General features: G+C 39.6%; 1 protein-coding gene across 1 annotated transcript in view; it reads left to right on the top strand.

Annotated features, from left to right (window-relative positions):
• The window catches only part of rab2a (RAB2A, member RAS oncogene family), a 74,018-nt gene that overhangs the window by 51,465 nt on the left and 2,615 nt on the right, over positions 1–19,938 (top strand). The window contains exon 7 of the mRNA XM_063064094.1: positions 16,288–16,356. Coding sequence (XP_062920164.1) covers positions 16,288–16,356 — 69 coding nt within the window. The remainder of the gene's footprint in view (positions 1–16,287; positions 16,357–19,938) is intronic.

Raw genomic sequence — 19,938 nt, forward strand, 5'->3', positions numbered from 1 at the left:
AGAGGATCCCGAACTACAAGATCACTAATTTTACCTGTCATATTGCACATGACCAGATCTAAGATAGCATGTTTCATTAGTGAGACTAGGTTGCAGGAGAGGCAGGACTGAGCACAATGTTCTGAATTTCCAATGTTTCAGATGTGATTGAGCGGGAGGGATTAAAGGGGAAGGGGTGGCATTACTAGTCAGAGAAAATGTCACAGCAATGCTCAGTCAGGACAGACTGGAGAGCTTGTCTAGAGAGGCTTTATGGATAGAACTGAGGAATAAGAAAGGTATGACCACATTTACAGTATGTGGGATTCAGAGGAGCAAATTTGTAGGGATTGTGGACTGTTGCAAAATATACAAGGTTATGATAGGTGATTTTAACTTTCCACATATTGACTGGGACTACCATGCTTTAAAAGGACTGAATGGGAAAGAATTTGTCCAATGTGTTCAGGAAACTTTCCTTATAAAGTACATAGAAGTCCCATCTAGAGTGTGATATTATGGAATGAGACAGGGCAGATGACCAAAGATTATGTACGGGAACACTTTGCATCTAGTGATCATAATGCCATTAATTTTAAGGTAATTATGGAAAAAAATTGGTCTGGTCCTCAGATTAAGATTCTAAATTGGGGAAAGGCCAATTTTAATGGTATCAGAATTGATCTGGCAAGTGTGGATTGGGACAGGTTGTTTTCTGGCAAAGGTGTACTTGGTAGGGGGAGGCCTTCAAAAGTGAAATTTTAAGAGTACAGAGTTTGTATATTCCTGTCACGATAAAGGGTAAGGACAAGTTTAGGGAGCCTTGGTTGTCGAGATCATTTGAGGTTCTGGTTAAGAAAAAGGTGTATAGCAGGTGCAGGCAGGAGCAAATGTGGTACTTAAGGAATATAAGAAATGCAAGAGAATATGAGGGAAATCGGCAGGGCTAAAAGAAGACATTAAGTTGATCTAGCAGACAAGGTAAAGGAGGATTCTAAGGGCTTCTATATTAGGAGCAAAAGGATAGCACGGGACAGAATTTGACCTTTTGAAGAACAAGGTGGTAATCTTTGTGTGGAGCGGAAAGAGTTGGGGGAGATCTTAAATTGATTTTTTGCATCTATACTTGCTCAGGAGATGGACACAATCTATAGATGTGAGGTCATGGACCCCATACAGATTATAGAGGAGGAGATGTTTGCTGTTTTGAGGCAGATTAGGGTGGATAAATCCTCAGAGCCTGACAGTGTGTTTAGGGCAAGTGCAGAAATTGCAGGGGACCCAGCAGAGATATTCAAAACATCCTTGGCCAGGGACGAGATACTGGATGGATTGGAGGATAGCTCATGTTCTGTTGCTTAAGACTGGAAATTACAGGCAAGTGAGCCTGACATCAGTAGTTAGAAAGTTATTAGAAGGTGTTCTAAGGGACTGGATATTAAGTACTTGGATCAACAGGAACTGATTAGGGTTAGTCAACATTGTTTTGTGCATGATAAGTCATGTCTAACCAATCTTAAGAGTTTTTCAGTATGGTTACCAGGAAAGTTGATGAAGGCTAGGTAGTGGATACTGTGTACGTGGACTTTTGACAAGTACACATGGGAGGTTGGTCAAGAAGGTTCAGTCGTTTGGCATTCAAGATGAGGAAGTAAATTGGATTGAACATTGGCTTTGCGGAAGAAGCCAGCAAGTGGTTGTAGATGGTCACCTCTCTGACTGGAGGCCTGTGACGAGTTGTGTGTCACAGAAATTGGTGCTAGGTTTGTGTTTGTCATCTGTATCAGCAATTTGGATGATAATGTGGTAAAATGGGTTAGCAAATTCACAGATAATATCAAGATTGACAGTGAAGAAGGCTGTTGTGGCTTGCAGTGGGATCTGGACCAGCTGGAAAAATGGCAAATTGAATTTAACGCAGACAAGTGTGAGGTGTTGCAGTTTGGGAGGACCAACCAATGTCGTTCTTAGACAGTGAGCGGTAAGGCACTGAGGAAGTGCTGTAGAATAGAGGGATCTGGGAATACATACCCATAATTCCTTGAAGGTGGCATCACAGGTAGATGGGTTGTAAAGAAGGCTTTTTGCATATTGGCCACCTTTAATCATAGTATTGAGTATAGGCATTGGGATGTTATATTGAAATTGTGTAAGAAGTTGGTGAGGCCGAATTTGGAATATTGTATTCAGTTTTGGTCACCTAACTACAGGAAAGATGTAAATATGATTGAAAGAGTGCAGGGAAAAATTGACAAGGGTGTTGCCGGGACTCAAGGGCCCGAGTTACAGTGGCATGCAAAAGTTTGGGCACCCCTAGTCAAAATTTCTGTTACTGTGAGTAGCTAAGCGAGTAAAAGATTTCCAAAAGGCATAAGGTTAAAGGTGACACATTTCCTTAATATTTTAAGCAAGATTATTTATTTTTTATTTCCATCTATTACAGTTTCAAAATAACAAAAAAGGAAAAGGACCCAAAGCAAAAGTTTGGGTACCCTGCATGGTCAGTGGTACTTGCCAAAGTATCAGTGTCAACACCCACTTGCCAAGTATCACAGCTTGTAAACACTTTCTGTAGCCAGCTAAGAGTCTTTCAATTCTTGTTTGGGGGATTTTTGCCCATTCTTCCTTGCAAAAGGCTTCTAGTTCTGTGAGATTCTTGGACCGTGTTGCATCCACTGCTCTTTTGAGGTCTATCCACAGATTTTCGATGATGTTTAGGTGGGACTCTGAGGGCCATGGCAAAACCTGCAGCTTGCGCCTCTTGAGGTAGTCCATTGTGGATTTTGAGGTGTGTTTAGGACCATTATCCTGTTGTAGAAGCCATCCTCTTTTCATCTTCAGCTTTTTTACAGATGGTGTGATGTATGCTTCCAGAATTTGCTGGCATTTAATTGATTTCATTCTTCCCTCTACCAGAGAAATATTCCCTGTGCCACTGGCTGCAGCACAAGCATGATTGATCCACCCCTGTGCTTAACAGTTGGAGAGGTGATCTTTTCATGAAATTCTGCACCTTTTTTTTTCCCCAAACAAACCTTTGCTCATTGTGGCCAAAAAATTCCATTTTAACTTCATCAGTCCACAGGACTTGTTCCCAAAATGCATCAGGCTTGTTCGTTTGCAAGCTTCTGACGCTGAATTTAATGGTGAGGACACAGGAAAGGTTTTCTTCTGGTGACTGTTCCATGAAGGTTATATTTGTGTAGATGTCACTGCACAGTAGAACAGTGCACCACCAGTCCAGAGTCTGCTAAATCTTCCTGAAGGTCTTTTGTAGTCAAATGGGGGTTTTGATTTGCCTTTCTAGCAATCCTCCGAGCAGTTCTCTCAGAAAGTTTTCTTGGTTTTCCCAGACCTCAACTTGACCTCCAACGTTCCTGTTAACTGCCATTTCTTAATTACATTACAAACTGAGGAAGCGGCTACCTGAAAACGCTTTGCTGTCTTCTTGTAGCCTTCTCCTGCTTTGTGGGCATCATTTATTTTAATTTTCAGAGTGCTAGGCAGCTGCTTAGATGAGCCCATGGCTGCTGATTGTTGGGACAAGGTTTGAGGAGTCAGGGTATTTATAAAGCTTTGAAATTTGCATCACTTGGCCTTTCCTAACAATGACTGTGAACAAGCCATAGCCCTAACAAGCTAATTAAGGTCTGAGACCTTGGTAAAAGTTATCTGAGAACTCAAATCTCTTGGGGAGCCCAAACTTTTGCATGGTGCTGCTTTCCTTTTTCCACTCTAAAATTGTACAAAACAAAAATAATGCACTAATCTTGCTTAAAATGTTGAAAAGAATGTTTCATCTTTAACTTTGACTTTTGGAGATCAGTTCATCTTCTACTCACTTAACTATTCACAGTTACAGAAATTTTCACCAGGGGTGCCCAAACTTTTGCATGCCACTGTATGGGCACAGGAGTACATTCAGCCAGAGACTCATTCCACCGAGCAAACTTTACAACTCCTCCCTTGGAGGGTCAGACACCCTGAGCCATTAGGCTGGTCCTGGACTTATTTCCTGGCACAATTTACATATTACTATTTAACTATTTGTGGTTTTATTACTATTTAATTACTTATGGTGCAACTGTAACGAAATCCAATTTCCCCCGGGATCAGTAAAGTGTGACTATGACTATAGTGAAAGGTGTTAAGACTTTATTCCCTAAAATATAGAAGATTGAGAGGAGATTTGAAAGAGGTATATGAAATTGAGGGGTATAGTTAGAGTAAATGCATGCAGGCTTTTTTCCACTGAGGTTGAGTGAGACTACAACTAGAGGTTATGGGTTAAGGGTGAAAATTGAAGTTTAGATAGGTACATGGATGGGAGGGGTATGGAGGGCTCTGGACTAGCTGCAGATCATTGGGAATAGGCAGATTAATGGTTTGGCATGGACTAGATGGGCCAGAGGCCCTGTTTCTGTGCTGTGGTGTTCTGTGATTCTAAATAAATTAATCAGCTTTAATTGTAATATGTAGAATACACCAGCAGGTCTCCAATGTGTTGTTCCCACTGAATTTTCTCTGTCGTGCTAAATTGACTGATTGCTCAAGCACAGCAACAAAATAAAAATATGAGCTGGATGTGTTAGGCAAAATTTACAGCCTGTGGTATTGGAGCAATGTTTAAGTGCAATAACAAGGAATTCCGGTAATGTCAGTAGAAATAGTTGGGGCGATGATGCTCTACAGTGGCTGGAGTCATTCCTCATAAACACTTAGGGTTCTTGTCATGGTTTCATCACAACCTGCTATCTCCAGTTGCTTTATCAGTGATGTTGTGTTGCTGAATTCTATTTGGAGCATATAAGACAGTGAATTTGTCTCGATCTACATTCTCAAAAGACTTAGTCGATAGTCTTGGTTTATTCAAAGTAATAGGCAGATAACGTGTTGCCATGTAATTGTCAGTCAATAGAATGCCCAACAGCCATTGACATTCGGTATAATCGATTACGATAATAATCCCATGGTAACAAATAGCAGAAATCTACCTCCCACGTGCCCCACCCAATATCTTGCAACATCCTACTTAATGTTATTAAGGAGTACTATCATCTTTTGTTTGACTTTGTTTACTGTCACCTCTGAAAGTAACTAAGATTAACCATAAACCATGCCTTTGTCACAGATGTCGTATCTAAGATTGGATTTTAGGATGCACTTTCTTTTGTCATTCTTCAGGTTCAAATATAAAGACAAGCTCTTCAGCAAAATGCCATGGAGTTTTGTAACTCTTTTTACCTAAACTGTAACATAGTGCCTCCAGAATACAAGAGAATTTAATGGAGTGGGAGAAGTCAGTTGTAATGTTTTGTAACTTCAGAACATTAAACTAACTTGAAGGAAAGGAAGAGGGTCAGGAGATGAGAGTCTTAAATTTGTTCTTTCCTTTTGCCGAGGTGCGCACATATCATATAGTATGATGACAGAATTCACATATTTAAATACATAACCCATAATGACATTTAAACAAAAATGCTTAATCAACCAATATATACAAGATTACTCAAATATTACTGAAATATGCAGCACTTCTCCCTATTTAGCTATAAACTCTAACACAATATAGAATGCATCTCAACTATATAAGCAATAGACTATGTGTTTTGAGGAACTAGAGAGGTTACAGAAGGACTTGGATAGATTAGGAGAATAGGCAAAGAGATGGCAGATGGAATACGGAGTTGGGAAGTGTGTGGTTGTGCAGTTTGGTAGAAGAAATTAAAGGGTTGACCATTTTCTAAATGGAGAGCAAATACAAAAAAATTGAGGTGCAAAGGGACTCATCTCCGGTTGCCTGCCTTTTCACCATAACCCTTAATTTCCCTACTATGCAAAAATCTATCCAACCTTGTCCTAAATATATTTACTGAGGAAGCCTCCACTGCTTCATTGGGCAGAGAATTCTACAGAACCTGTGAATTCTTCTGTTTTCTGTCTCTCTTAAAACTTGTTTGTCTCTTCACATACTGGGTTGTGTGTTTTTTTTTGTTTGAATGTCTCACTGCGTTTCAGGTCGGTAGCCACCTTGGGGTTCATTTTAAACCTACCTCATCGACACTTATGTTTTGTTAACTTTTAAACATTAAACTAATTCAAAGGAAAATGAGTCGGGAGATGCAAGTCTTAAGTATGTTTTTGACTTTAAGCGAGGCAGCATGGTAGTGTAGTGGTTAGCACAAAACTTTATGGTACCAGTGACTAGGGTTCAATTTCTACTGCCTCCTTGTGAGGAGTTTGTACGTTTTCCCATGTCCGTGTAGGTTTCTTCCTGCTGCTCTGGTTTCCTCCCACAGTCCAAAGACGTACCGGTTAGTAGGTTAATTGGAAATGGCTAAATTGAGGGATGTTGGGTGGCACAGCTCAAAGGGCCTATTCCACACAGTATCTCTGAATAAATAAATATCACATGGTAGTGTAATGACTTATTTAGACATATAACAGTTCACTTATTTAAACATATAACCTGTAAAGTCTTATTTAAACAAACAAGAATTTTTAATCAACCAATATATACATAAAATTACTCAACTATTACTGAAGTATTAAATATATAACATTAGTGAGGGGGAAATCCATAATTTTTTTTACTAAATTTTGTTACAAATTCATAATTGTCTGAAAGTTTGTATGTGATACACAATATACTTTGGTTTTGCCGAAGGCAAAACCTAGCTTTTTAAATGTCTTTGATTGAAATGTTTAATGTTCAACGTTAAATCATGTCACGGGTCTTTCATATAAAACATAGTTGGGTGTTCGTGTACATGAACTTGCCAAAATAGTCTTGACATTAAGTATTATGTTTGAGTTACTAAGTGAGTAATTTGCAGATCCCATGTGGAATTTAAGTTGTATAGAGTAGCATGGAATTTGAAACTGCAATTACCAATTAATACAATTTGTAAAGTCATTGAGGTAAAGTATATATTATTCAAAACACAGATTGAGTTGACTTGTACAGAGCAGCTTTCGTTCCAAAGGAATATGGAAGTATTTGATTAAATTTTGTACTGGCTAGAAGCCAAATTCACTTGTTCAGAGCCAAGAGTCATTTGAAAAGTGTATCATTTCCTGAAATTCCCCATGAACTGATTATTTTGGGAGCAAATTTGTGTATACTTTTTCAATTATCCAATCTTTTTTATGTGTTCATTTCTTCTGTATTTATAGCATCATGAGCTCAACCAATACATTAACAAATAAATTCAGTTGATTGATTGGTTTTGGAAATGGAAAGCAGTGTACACGTTTTATTCATTAAATAGGAAGAATATCTGCGATTTAGTAGGAATACCCTTCAGTTAAAAGCTTATGGCCACATTTTCTTATATGCAGAAACCATCTACATAAAAATATTACTATTTTAAGCTGCTGTAAATTGTAATTCAAATGTGATCTTAAGAGTTTCAGCCTGCATAGATGAATCTACAAATTATAGCTTTATTTTTGGCACACTCATTCTTCCTGGAACTTCACAACCAGTGGTGGCCACAGTCAAATAGCAATTCTAAAGTCTAATCTTGAACGGTGCTCATGTCTAAAGAAGGTACATTTCAGTTCTGCCCTCCTCCTAACTGACTAACATGTACAGTGAGAATGGGAGTATAAATACATTGGGTATAAAGAAACGGTGGGGGGGGGGGTGGAGGAGATATATGTTCAATGCAGTAAGGTACTGTTGATGTTAAAGAGTTGGCAAATGCTTAATAGATGGTAAGGCAGGATGAAGAGTGAATGGCCTGCTATTTAGGAGTGGGATTGTGTCGATTTGCTTTTGTATATCAGGTGCGTTCAACTATTGTTTTATCACATGGAATGGAATTTATGCCAGACACTTGTGATGTCAAATACCAGATGAGTTATTTACTCGTGTAGCACTTCAGGCCTTGTCTGCCAGTGCATTTGTCCTCGGGTTGGAGTCACCCATTGTTGAGGAGGGGAATGGAGCAGCATCCATCTAATTGTACTGCACAATTCACTATGAAATATGGCAAGACTGAAGAACTTGAGTTGAACTATTAGTTTTGGATTTGCCTTGTCACTATTCTTTAGCATGCTGAGTTAGAATGCAGCCTTCTCTGATTATCTTAGGCTTTGCTTTTTGCTGCTTGCTAACTAACAGTTTGCCCGGTGCTGCGCCCCAGAGTTTGCCCGGCAGAACAAGGTGGAGTAGGACAATTTACCATAATCTACAGTCATGCCACTGACTATATTCATGTATGGGTGAACCATAATTAAAAGGTGAATTTGAAACTTGATGGATGTGCCACACAGGGGTTACATTTGGTGGAATACTTGGCTGCTGTGTTAGCTCAGGGTGCAGCTTTCCGATCTGGGCTGCTAGGTGTCTACTGAGTCCATTTTTGAGATGGCAAAGGCATTTCAGTGTGATGGAGAGTACCCTCTGTATTGATTGGACTTTGTACAAGGAGTACAGTATGATCATAATCAAACGAATTAGTGACCAGTAAATTTTTTTTAAAAGTCAAAAGAATGCATGCTGATTAGGCTAGGAGGAGGGAGCACAACAAAGTATCAATTATTTGCTCATTTGACCAGAATCATGGCTGAAAGTTACTTGACTGGAAAACAGTTTGCTGGAAGAACTCTGTGTGATGAATGCTGACAATTCTATTCCTCCCACTGATGCTGCTTGACCCGCTGAGTTCTTCCAGATTGTTGCTCAGGATTCCAACATCTGCGGTCTTTTGTCTCCTCGGCTTCTGACTTGCTTTTGTTTTCCCACGTTACACTTCATACACAGGACCACTGGAAAAAATTATTCTGCAGTGTATCTTAAAGTGAATTAAATCTTGATCAGGAACATTTGAAATTCCCTGCTCAAATGCATTATGTTCCTTGCCTCCTCCATTCCTACCTAGCAGGAAGAGTACTGATTTGCTGGCCAAGGGAATGTAATAGTTTGCAATCAGTAAATTAATTCCATGTGAATAATCTTGTGTCATGGAGATATCATTTCATTTGAATATTTTTGTGCATTCCCATGCCATTCACACATTGTTGTTTGTCTCCACAATGTAGAGTTTTCACTAGTTGATCTGCACTCGTAAAACCTGGAGATGTGGGACACTAGAGGAAAAGAATGATTGATTACACTCAGGCTTTTGCTTGGTTCTTATGAGATGTTCACAGGGAGGACTTAATAGGATCACTGTGGATATATATGCTTGTGTCATGATTTTGGTTTTTAATGTATGCTGATAATTGCCAGCTCTGTCAGTGTCCATATTGGCATGTTGCTTGTCTGACTTCCAATACCAGGAAGTTCAGATTCGGATTCATTTATTATCTGTACACAGAAGAACCAAGTGAAATACATCATGTATGTTAACAGTCAATAACCTGAGGAGGTGCTGGGGGGCAGGTTGCAAGTGTTGCCACACATTCCAGTGCCAACATAGCATGCCACAATGTTCAGAAGGACAACAGGACAAGCAACAAGACGTCAAAAGCAAAACAAGCCCCTTTCCTGCCTCCCACCCACTCACACTGACGGACAGTCCTTCAACTTCAGAACAGGCCTCTGGGCCTCCGGTCTCCAGGCTTTAGTCATTGGGCGTTGATTTCTGGATTACTGATTGACCTTTGGCTAGCTATTGACGGGACCCTGAATTCAAGACTTGACCTTCATGTTGCCTTTTTGTACGGACATCTAATCCTGGAGCCCACCGACTTGAGACAGCCCAAAATGCATGGATACCCTTTGTCACCTCTCCATATCTCTGGCCTTCGAGTGTAGAGTGGAGGCTTGACCTCTAAATTCTGCATATTGCTGTCCCTAAACTCCAATCTGAACCCTAACTGCCCTCTCTGACCACAAAACCATCTCTATGAACTTGTTTTAAAAAAAAAAATTAAATCTGTGCCACAGTATTTACTGAGACTGCAACTGGCTGCTATCCTGACGAACAGATTTTTGCACTACATGTTAGGAAGGCCAAAGCCACCCGTTTCTTAACATTAACTATCCCCCTTCGTATCAGCTGTATGAAACTGAACCAGGATGTCTACAGGGCATTGGATTTTTCTCCATGATTCTTGATGATTAGCTCACTGTGTACTTGAACTTTGTCTCAACCTTGGTTTGAAAACGTCACCCATTCATCACTTCATAATCCAGTTGCATGCTATCCCATGCCCTTTTCTATTGATGAACAGGCATGGGGTTCAGGCAGTGGTAGTAAAATAGAGAGATGTTTGTTTTTAAAGAATTCTGCTTCTATATTCTCCTTGCTAGAGTGTTTTTTTTTCTCTTGTGTCTCACAACAGGGTGAACCTTGCCTCTTTAACAGCTGTGTTTTCTCTTCCTTGATTGAGACCATCTGTTCTGCTTCCTCTCTTCCCCTTGTACTTTATCAAATCTCCCTCAAGATTCTCCAGAATCTTCTTGTGACTCCATTTTTCTACGAGGCACAACATCTGTCTTCTATAATATCATAACTTCAATCCCTTTATAATTTATATAATTATTAAATCCATTCACAATCTGACTTTTAAGCTATTGACTTTTAATTCTCTTTTTTTCCTTGTCTCGCTCCAGTGCTCCTCTTAATATCAAAGTATTTATTTGTTTAAAATAATCTAAAATGTATACCCTATCCTCGTTATATGCTGGGGATGCGTTCCTCGAAGTCAACGCATAATATGAATAATTATTTAAATGGAGAAAATAGGGATATGTTCTGCAGACTTACTAAATATGCTTTATCTGTAATTTATTCACATTTTCATACCAATACGACACAAAAGCAGTACCACAAGGCAGCATTAGGGTTATATTTCATCAATTTAAGGTAATATTCAATGTAATAAATCATAGAAAGTTGACAGTACTCACCAACAGTGGCGGGTGTGTCGCTCCAGGAGATGAGTGGTTGTGGTGTCGCGCAGCTTTACATGGATGAGGTGGATGGTTGTGTGTTGTCAGGATCTTCAAGGACAGCAAGGGGTGAAGGAAGACTCACAGAACTCTCAGTACTGCAGGCAGCAGATGATGACACTGGTTTAAAGAAAGTGGTGAGGGTTGTTTGCTTGGCAGCATTTTGTTTTTCAGCATGAATTTGCTTGTAGGGAAGAAGGCTTGACTGCAGGGAACGACTGAAATGCTGACTCCGTTCTAAACTTGGGTCCATGTCCATCGCCATTTGTGACAAGTGTTCCGTAGCCTTAAAAAAATTCTGCCAGTTTCTTCACTGTAAAACCCTTCACCTGCAACTCGACACTTTCTTCTTCATTGTTACCACCTTCAGTCTGAGTTAAACGCAGAAGGTCATCCGCACTTAATTCTTCATCGTGTGAATCCAGGAATTCTACCACGTCAACAGTCTCGAGATCTGAGAATGCTTCCCAACCAATTTTATGGCTCAGGGCTACACAGTCCTGGACAGCTTCAGTGAAGACAGGAAACCCCTTGAGGGTGTGCACACAGTCCACCCAAATTGGTTTCCACGCTCCATTGAGAATGGAAGACCTGACCTCTTTCCAGGATTTGTCAATGTTGTCGATGGTATGTCTGATGTTGAAAGACTTCCACCATTCCCTCACTGTTGGTAAGCTCCCAGGATTTTCGAAATCGTCTGTTGCTTGCAGCATCTGAGAGATAGTTCGCTGTAAAAAATACGCCTTGAATGTGGATATCATACCTTGGTCGAGTGGTTGAATCAGCAATGTTGTGTTAGGCGGCAGGAAACGCACTGTTAAGTTAGGATGAATGCTGTCCGAATGTTTAGGATGGGCTGGCGTATTGTCAAGCAACAAAAGAACTTTAAAGGCAAGATTTTGTACCCGGCAGTAGCGTTCAGCCTCAACAGCAAAATGATTAGCAAACCAATCTTCAAAGATTTGACCAGTGACCATGCTTCTTGTTAGCTGCCCAGTAGACAGGAAGCATATTCTTACTCAAACCCTTAAGAGCACGGGGGTTTAGTGAATGGTAAGCTAAGAGAGGCTTCATCTTACAGTCTCCGGCATTGGAACACAAGAAAAGTCAATCTACCTTTTGCTGCCTTGAAACCTGACGCAGTTTTTCATCCTTACTTGTGTAAGTGCGTTTCGGCATATGCTTCCAAAAAAGCCTGGTCTCGTCTGCATTAAGCGCCTGCTTTGGTGTGATGCCTAACTCAACTATCATAGCCCGCAACTGCACAGGGTAGAGTTCAGCAGCTTCATCGTTAGCACTGGCTTGCTCACCATGCACAAAGTTCTGAAGCCTGTGACGATTAACAAACTTAGAAAACCATCCCCTACTTGCATTAAAGCTAACAATATCACTTGATACTTCCTCACTAGCCTCTGAACAAAGGCGACCATAAATTTCCAAAGCTTTCACACGAAGATGATCGGAACTAAGTGTTTTTTTTCTTTGTTTCATGCTCAATGTATAAACTCAACATTTTCTCCATTTTTGTCTTAATCGGGTTACGCAGTTTGGTAACAATCTTTGGAGACACTTCACAAGATCACAAGACAAAGGAGCAGAAGTAGGCCATTCGGCCCATCGAGTCTGCTCCGCAGCTCCCCCATGAGCTAAACTATTCACCCATCTAGTTCCAATTTCCGACTTTTTCCCCATATCCCTTGATACCCTGACTAATTAGATACCTGTCAATCTCCTCCTCAAACACCCTCAATGATCGGGCTTCCACAGCCATATGTGGCAACGAATTCCACAAATCCACGACCCTCTGGCTAAAAAAATTTCTCCTTATCTCTGTTTTAACTGGGTACCCTCTAGTTCTAAGACTATGGCCTCTTGTCTTGGACTCACCCACCAAGGGAAACGACCTTTCCACATCTACTCTATCCAACCCTTTCAACATTCGAAACGTTTCTATGAGATCTCCTCTCATTCTTCTATACTCTAATGAATACAATCCAAGAGCGGACGGACACTCCTCATATGTTAGCCCCTGCATTCCAGGAATCATCCTCGTAAATCTTCTCTGAACTCTCTCCAACATCAGTATATCCTTTATAAGATAGAGGGCCCAAAACTGCACACAGTATTCCAAATGAGGTCTCACTAATGCCCCATAGAGCCTCATCAACACCTCCTTACTCTTATACACTATTCCTCTTGAAATGAATGCCAACATAGCATTCGCTTTCCTTACTGCCAATCCAACTTGGTGGTTAACCCTGCAGGAAGACCCCCAAGTCCCTTTGCACTTCCGATTTTTGAATTTTCTCCCCATCTAAATAATAATCTGCCTGGTTCCGAAATGTACAACCGTACATTTGTCAACATTGTATCTCATCTGCCATTTTTTTGCCCACTCTCCTAAACTGACTAAGTCTCTCTGCAACCTTTCCGTTTCTTCAACATTTCCTACTCCTCCACCTATCTTGGTGTCATCCGCAAACTTGGCCACAAAACCATTTAATCCATAATCCAAATCATCGATATACATCGTAAAAAGAAGCGGCCCCAACACCGACCCCGGCGGAACACCACTAGTACCCGGCAACCAATCAGAATAGGATCCCTTTATTCCCACCCTTTGCTTTCTGCCTATCAGCCAATGATCCACCCATTCCAATATCTTTCCTATAATTCCATGGGCTGTCATCTTATCAGCCTCATATGCGGCACCTTATCGAAGGCCTTTTGAAAATCCAAATACACAACATCCACAGCCTCTCCCTTGTCAATCTTATTCGAGATTACCTCAAAAAATTCCAATAAGTTGGTAAGGCAGGATCTTCCCTTCATGAAACCATCCTGGCTTCGGCCTATCTTGTCATGCACCTCGAGGTATTTCATAACCTCGTCCTTGAGGATTGACTCCAATATCTTTCCAACCACCGATGTCAGACTAATAGGTCTGTAATTTTCTTTTTGCTGCCTCCTTCCTTTCTTAAATTGTGATGAATCAATCACTGCACTTTTTATTTTCTCAGTATTTTTCTTTGTTTCTGATCGTGGACTCACCCAGACCGAAGTAGCGTCCCAGAGCTGCGTTACCTTCACCTGACGCCGCCCTGTTTATAATTTCCAACTTTTTTCAAGTGTTAAAGCGGTTCTCTGCCGCTTGGTTTATGGCCCAGGACTTGACCTCGGACGCTTAGGGGGCATAGTTAAATATTTCAGGCATAAAATCGGTGCACCGTAGGTAAAAACAACAAACTTTTATGAGCGCAAGATCGCACATCCACACGTTGCCAAAACCAATGCAAGACTGGCGGGAGTGAGACTGTGAGGCATGTGCACATGACTTGTATTGGCGGGAAAGCAGTGCTCCTCGCATAACTGTGAATTTTGGACGCATATAACGGGACCTTGGTAGAAATAGGTTCCTCGCCTAACTGTGAATCCGCATAGTCTGAAGATGGGTATAACGAGAATAGGGTGTATACGAAATGTTCATAAGTAATCTGATAACAAATTATGGATAAGAACTGATAACTATCCATACCCATCCATTTATAAACTAGAAGTAAATAATTTCCAGTACTTGCACAAAATTTCCATGCAAGGGCAGGAGGACATGGAGCTGTGATTTTGTTTTGAACAGTGATGTTGTTGACAGTTCTAAGTAGTGTGATTCCCTCACTGCCCATGATGCACTCTGGCTTGTGATGCCCACTGATCTCTTAAGATCTCCAGTGAGCCAGCAAGCCTGGTATGTCCAAGAAAGATGGTTAGAAAATTTGTTTGTAAAAGCCCCTTGAAGATTTGCTTCCTGGACATTATAATGGTAATCCTGCCCAAGCCCAGGACAAGTGTGCCCTCTTCCCTTGCAATAGCTACCCAAAGATGAGAATTATGAGGGTGTGGAGTAATTGGAATCTGAACAACAGCACCTCCAAGTGTTTAAATGAGCTGCATTCCTTTGTATTCTGTGACTGCAGGCAGAGAAATGACAGTTTGCTCAGGTGTCCGTGATCAGCTTAAATCTTTTGCATGATTCAGCTCCATGCAGTGCTGTCCATCCCAGGCATCCTGTTTGAAGAAGGACTCCTGTGTGTGGTTCCCTTCAGCTCTTAGCTGTTTTGTCATTTGCTATACTTGCTGTGGGATACTTTTAAATCACTTTTTTCTCTTGTAAAAACCCTCCTTAAAAACCAAACGCTTGTGGCTCAACATTTAGTATAGCCAGCTTCCTGAGGGGGTTCTCCCACCCACTGTCACTGTCATTTCAGTGTATTTGTTTCATAAAACAGCTATCAGACCCAGATAAAAATTAGAAAGTCCTTACAAATTGAGCTCCTGTTTTATGTGACTTGTTTTGGTTTTCCTTATGTCATCTTTCAGAAATGACAATTGGATGGAGTCATGCAGGCTTACTTTTTTCTGCAGTGCTATGACCTTGTGAATTAATTTTGATGTTACAGATATTCATATTTTAAAGCAAATACAAATATTTAATTTTACTGAAGTCACATTTTAGTCTGGCTGAATATAAAGGAACTGGTGACACATGGGGCTCCAGATGCTAGAATTGGGAGCAAGAAGACAACTGCTGGAAGAACTCAGCAGGCCAAGCAGTATCTGTGGACAGAAGTGGGCAGTTGGTTTCACAAGAAGAAATGTACTTGACCTGAAATGTTGACTACCTGCTGAGTTCCTCTAGCACTTTTTTATAAAGGGATTAGTGTTTGATTGTTTTCTCTTCAAAGTGAGTTTTTATTTGCAGTATCATGGATCATACTTGGTGCTGTCACTGAGGAATGCAGTATGAGGAATATGGCATGGAGTATGCTATATTCCTGGGGCCTGAGTGCAAATAATTGGTTCATCATGATCCTCTCATATCCCCTTTGCCAATCACCTGTCCAGCTCTTGGCTCCATCCCTCCCCCTCCTGTCTTCTCCTATCATTTTGGATCTCCCCCTCCCACTTTCAAATCTCGTACTAGCTCTTCCTTCAGTTAGTCCTGATGAGGGGTCTCGGCCTGAAACGTCGACTGTACTTCTTCCTAGAGATGCTGCCTGGCCTGCTGCGTTCACCAGCAACTTTGATGTGTGTTAATTGGTTCATCATGTTGTATTTGGTTAGGGCCATGGTTAATTTAGAAACTTTGGGTTATGCCACGTTATGAAATATAAAGACATGTTAAATAAACTTCACATGGGTACAACTTCAGTGCTGGACTCCAAGATTTATTGAAAGTGTTGCCATTTTTCTGTGGATAACTTACCACACTACCCCTCCTTGGTTCATGTTTGTATTTGAGTAGGATAGTTTGTGTCCTTTGGGTATTCTCAGTAGAACTGAAGTGTTGAGTGAATTGGAATACACTTGTAGGAACTTTTAACATTTTAATTTATTTAAAATTTCAGGCATTTATTAACACAGCTAGGGAGATCTACGAGAAAATCCAAGAAGGCGTCTTTGATATAAATAATGAGGTAAGAACCACTTTTTGTAAGTGTCTTTGTGATAGTGGTCATTCTGAAGTCAGTAATGAAATACAAACATTTTATTTTTTAAATGCATTATTGAAGAAAGCTAGTAAGTGCTGAAGACAAGACATTCTGCAGATGCTGGAAATCTTGTTACATACTGCACACTTTTCCACCAAGTCATGTGGATAATGTTTTTTTTTGTCAAGTCAGAATTAATTTATTCCTCCTAGGTATTAATTACATTCATGGACAGAGACGAATATGAAGAAAAATGAAGGGAAGTGTTTGAATTAGCAGAAACAGTAGTATTCTGTCCAGAGATGTATGTATGGTGGTCTTCATTTCCAAGACTAATTTGAATATAAACCCAAAGGAATAATCCCACAACCTACTAATTGAGTGAAGAGCTACTTTATCTTTGGCACTGACTGAGTAGAGAATCTTTGATCATGTTTTTCACAAGGCAGTTATACAATAATATACCATTAACAAATACCTGAATGGTTAATATCTTGTAAGTAAGTACTTGTGGGTCCCTTGAGTTTTGGAAATAAAATCAATAACCAAATGGATTTCTACTTATGCACATTTTTTGCTTTTGCTTCTAGACATTGGTGCATATTCAGCTTCTAGAGCAATCTTGCGAACTAACACTAGAGGGTGGTATGACCAAAACAAAAGGAAAATTTGGAAATGGCTGTCACTGAACAGAATTGGAACTGGGTATTAGCTACAGTTAAATTGAGTTTGTTTTTGAACTTGACAAGAGTACAACATAAACAAGTAGATTTAATGTTAGCATTTGTACAAACTATTACATTTTAAATGTGTGTTATAGGTTGAAATTAAGCTCTGATCAAGCTAATATTCTGACAGTGGGTATCTGTTTGATTCAATATTTATACTATCATTTGAGCTGTTTCAAGCATATGATTGGGAAATTCTGATCTAAATAGTTTTTTGGATAATGGTAAACAGCATTATGGATGAGACTGGAAGCATTTTCTTAGATGCTAACTTTGACTCATACACAACACTGATCATCCAGAAATAGATGATGCAGATTGCAAATTAAGAAAAACTAGCAATTAGTACTTATATGGGGTATCACCATGTTTCTTGATAGGTGGTTTTAATTTTATGTAAGACATCTTCTTGTCAGTTTTAAGTTTAAAAACCTGTCGTTTATTATGGATAAAGTTCTTTATAGATATTACATAAGATGTTGCGTTATTCCAAACAGGCGTTACATTTGTGGCATGAATCTGATCAGAGCTTGCATTGTTTTGTGTTTAAAAACATAAATAGGAGCTGGCTGATCTGGCCATGGATTCGGTACAACCTATCTGCCTTTATCCTCATAATCCTTAATTCCCTGTTTAATCAGGTGATGCCTATTGCTTCCCTGGGCAGAGTATTCCACAGATTCCCTGCTGTCTGAGAAAAGCAGATTCCACTCTTCTGCATCCTAAATCTACCCCTCAAATCTTGAGGCTATGTCCCTTAGTTCTAGTCTCACTTACCAGTGGAAACACTTTTCCCACCCCTGTCTTATCTATCCCTTTCATAACTTTTTTTTAATCTATGAGACATCTTCTCATTCTTAATTCCAGCAAATTAATCCCAGGAAACTTACTCTCTTATTCGACCTTGTGAACCTCCTCTGCACTGCTTCCAAAGTCAGTATGTTTTTTCTCAAATAAGATAAGAACAGGATGCGGTACTGCAGTTGCAGCCTTACCAGAACCCTGTACAGTTGCAGCATAACCTCCCTGTTCTTAAATTCAATCCATGTTTTTTGATTATCAGGATTTTTTAAAAATGGAAAAATACTTTATACAAATGTTGCACTTAAAAACATTTTAAAAAGCCATAATTTCAGATGATTATGTTGGGTTTTTGACAAAATGAATATAAATTCACTTTTGGGTAATGTGCTTTATCAGTAAAAGATGCAAGATTTATCAAGAATATAGTAAATATATTTTTGAACAAAAATTGTCCTTTTTACAAATATTTTGAGAAAACTAGTGAATTGAGGTCATTATAGCATCATTTAAATCTTGACATGACTTGCCCTCCCTCCTGCTATGTTGGAAATTTGGTTGAAGTCTCCTCTCAGTCACTCTCACAACAATAAAGTAGTGCTCTCATTGCCACAAGCCTCTACATGTGACACATGTCAGTGATTATTAGTTTCCCCCACTTTGGCCCACGTGGTAAGATCACTGTTTAGGAGCTTAGTGGAAGGCAGGGGTTTGTGCCAAGTTCCCAGCACAGTAATGCACAGACCAGGTAAATTTCTTTAAAGTATAATTGTTATGAACAGTGTTTGGCCTCCAGGATTTAGAGCACTGTAACAAATCAGTGTTTCGTAGGACAGTGCTATGTGGACTATCTTTCGTATCATTCATACACTATTTAGCTCAGTTAAAGCTTTTGTGCACATTAAACACAAGTTGTATATGCTAATTTCTGAGTGTTGGAAATTTTCTCATCAACTGCCATTAATGGAGAAAATTCTTGACTTGGAATCAAAGAGCTGTAATCAGTAATTATATTAGCTAAGTCAGATTTAAGTGTGAAGAATTGCATCATGAATGTGGGTATGTCCTCTAGAATCCTATCTAAATAGTACAAAAGCTGCCTGGGGATTTGTCTCAGGAAATTGTTTTGCCCATTACAAACTAGTGATTGTTATGTAATAACAAAATCAATATTATTTTGAATATCCCTGTTTACTTGGGGGGGTGGGGAGAATCATTAATTCTCAAACTTTATTTGGAAAGTTTTACTTCTGTCAACTTGGACAGAACAGTTAATAGTTCAGTTGAGTTTGAATTAAAATGATTAGGGTGGATTGAAAAGTGAATGCACAGTCATGGATCATGGTGCATTTAAAAATGGTAAGTGCAAAAAATCACAATGTACAAATTGTCTAATTTTATGGAAACAAGTTTTCTATGATCTTTTTGCTATCTGACAAGGGTTGTCAGAAACCACTAGTGGTTGTTATTTGTTACTTGGATAAGTGCCAAGCTTCTGCTTCTCAATATCTCAAAAGGTTGCTACTAGTCCAGATGGATGAAACCAATGAGCCATAGGGCATGTATTCAATAAGAGGAGTTAGAGTGAACTTAAACCACATCATCTGGTGTAAATACAAAACTGCTGCCAGAAACCCCAAGGCTAATATAAAAATGGAATGGCTGCCAAGTATTTTTTTGAATCTGAGATTTATCATAGAGCACTTTGCTTCTAAAGAAACTTTATCGAGTTAACCATGACTTTTAGGGGAAAAAAATAGAGTTAAGGTGTAACCACTTGAGTGAGTAAGTGTTGAGATAAGTCTGTGTTTGATGAATGAAAGTGCTGTGTGTACATGCGTGTGGGTTCTTGGCAAACTGCCATGTCTTTGGGGAGTGTTGAGATTATTGATGACATAGAACACTCGTACTCTTGGCATGTACAGCTGATTCAAACTGGCAAAAGAATTGGTGCCGAGAGAATCAGTGTTTTTATATTCTACTCGTTTAACACAATAGGGAATCATTTATATGGAGCACCTGTTTAGTGCAAGTTGTA

The sequence above is a fragment of the Mobula hypostoma genome, chromosome 1 (assembly GCF_963921235.1).
Source record: "Mobula hypostoma chromosome 1, sMobHyp1.1, whole genome shotgun sequence".
NCBI classification, from domain to species: domain Eukaryota; kingdom Metazoa; phylum Chordata; class Chondrichthyes; order Myliobatiformes; family Myliobatidae; genus Mobula; species Mobula hypostoma.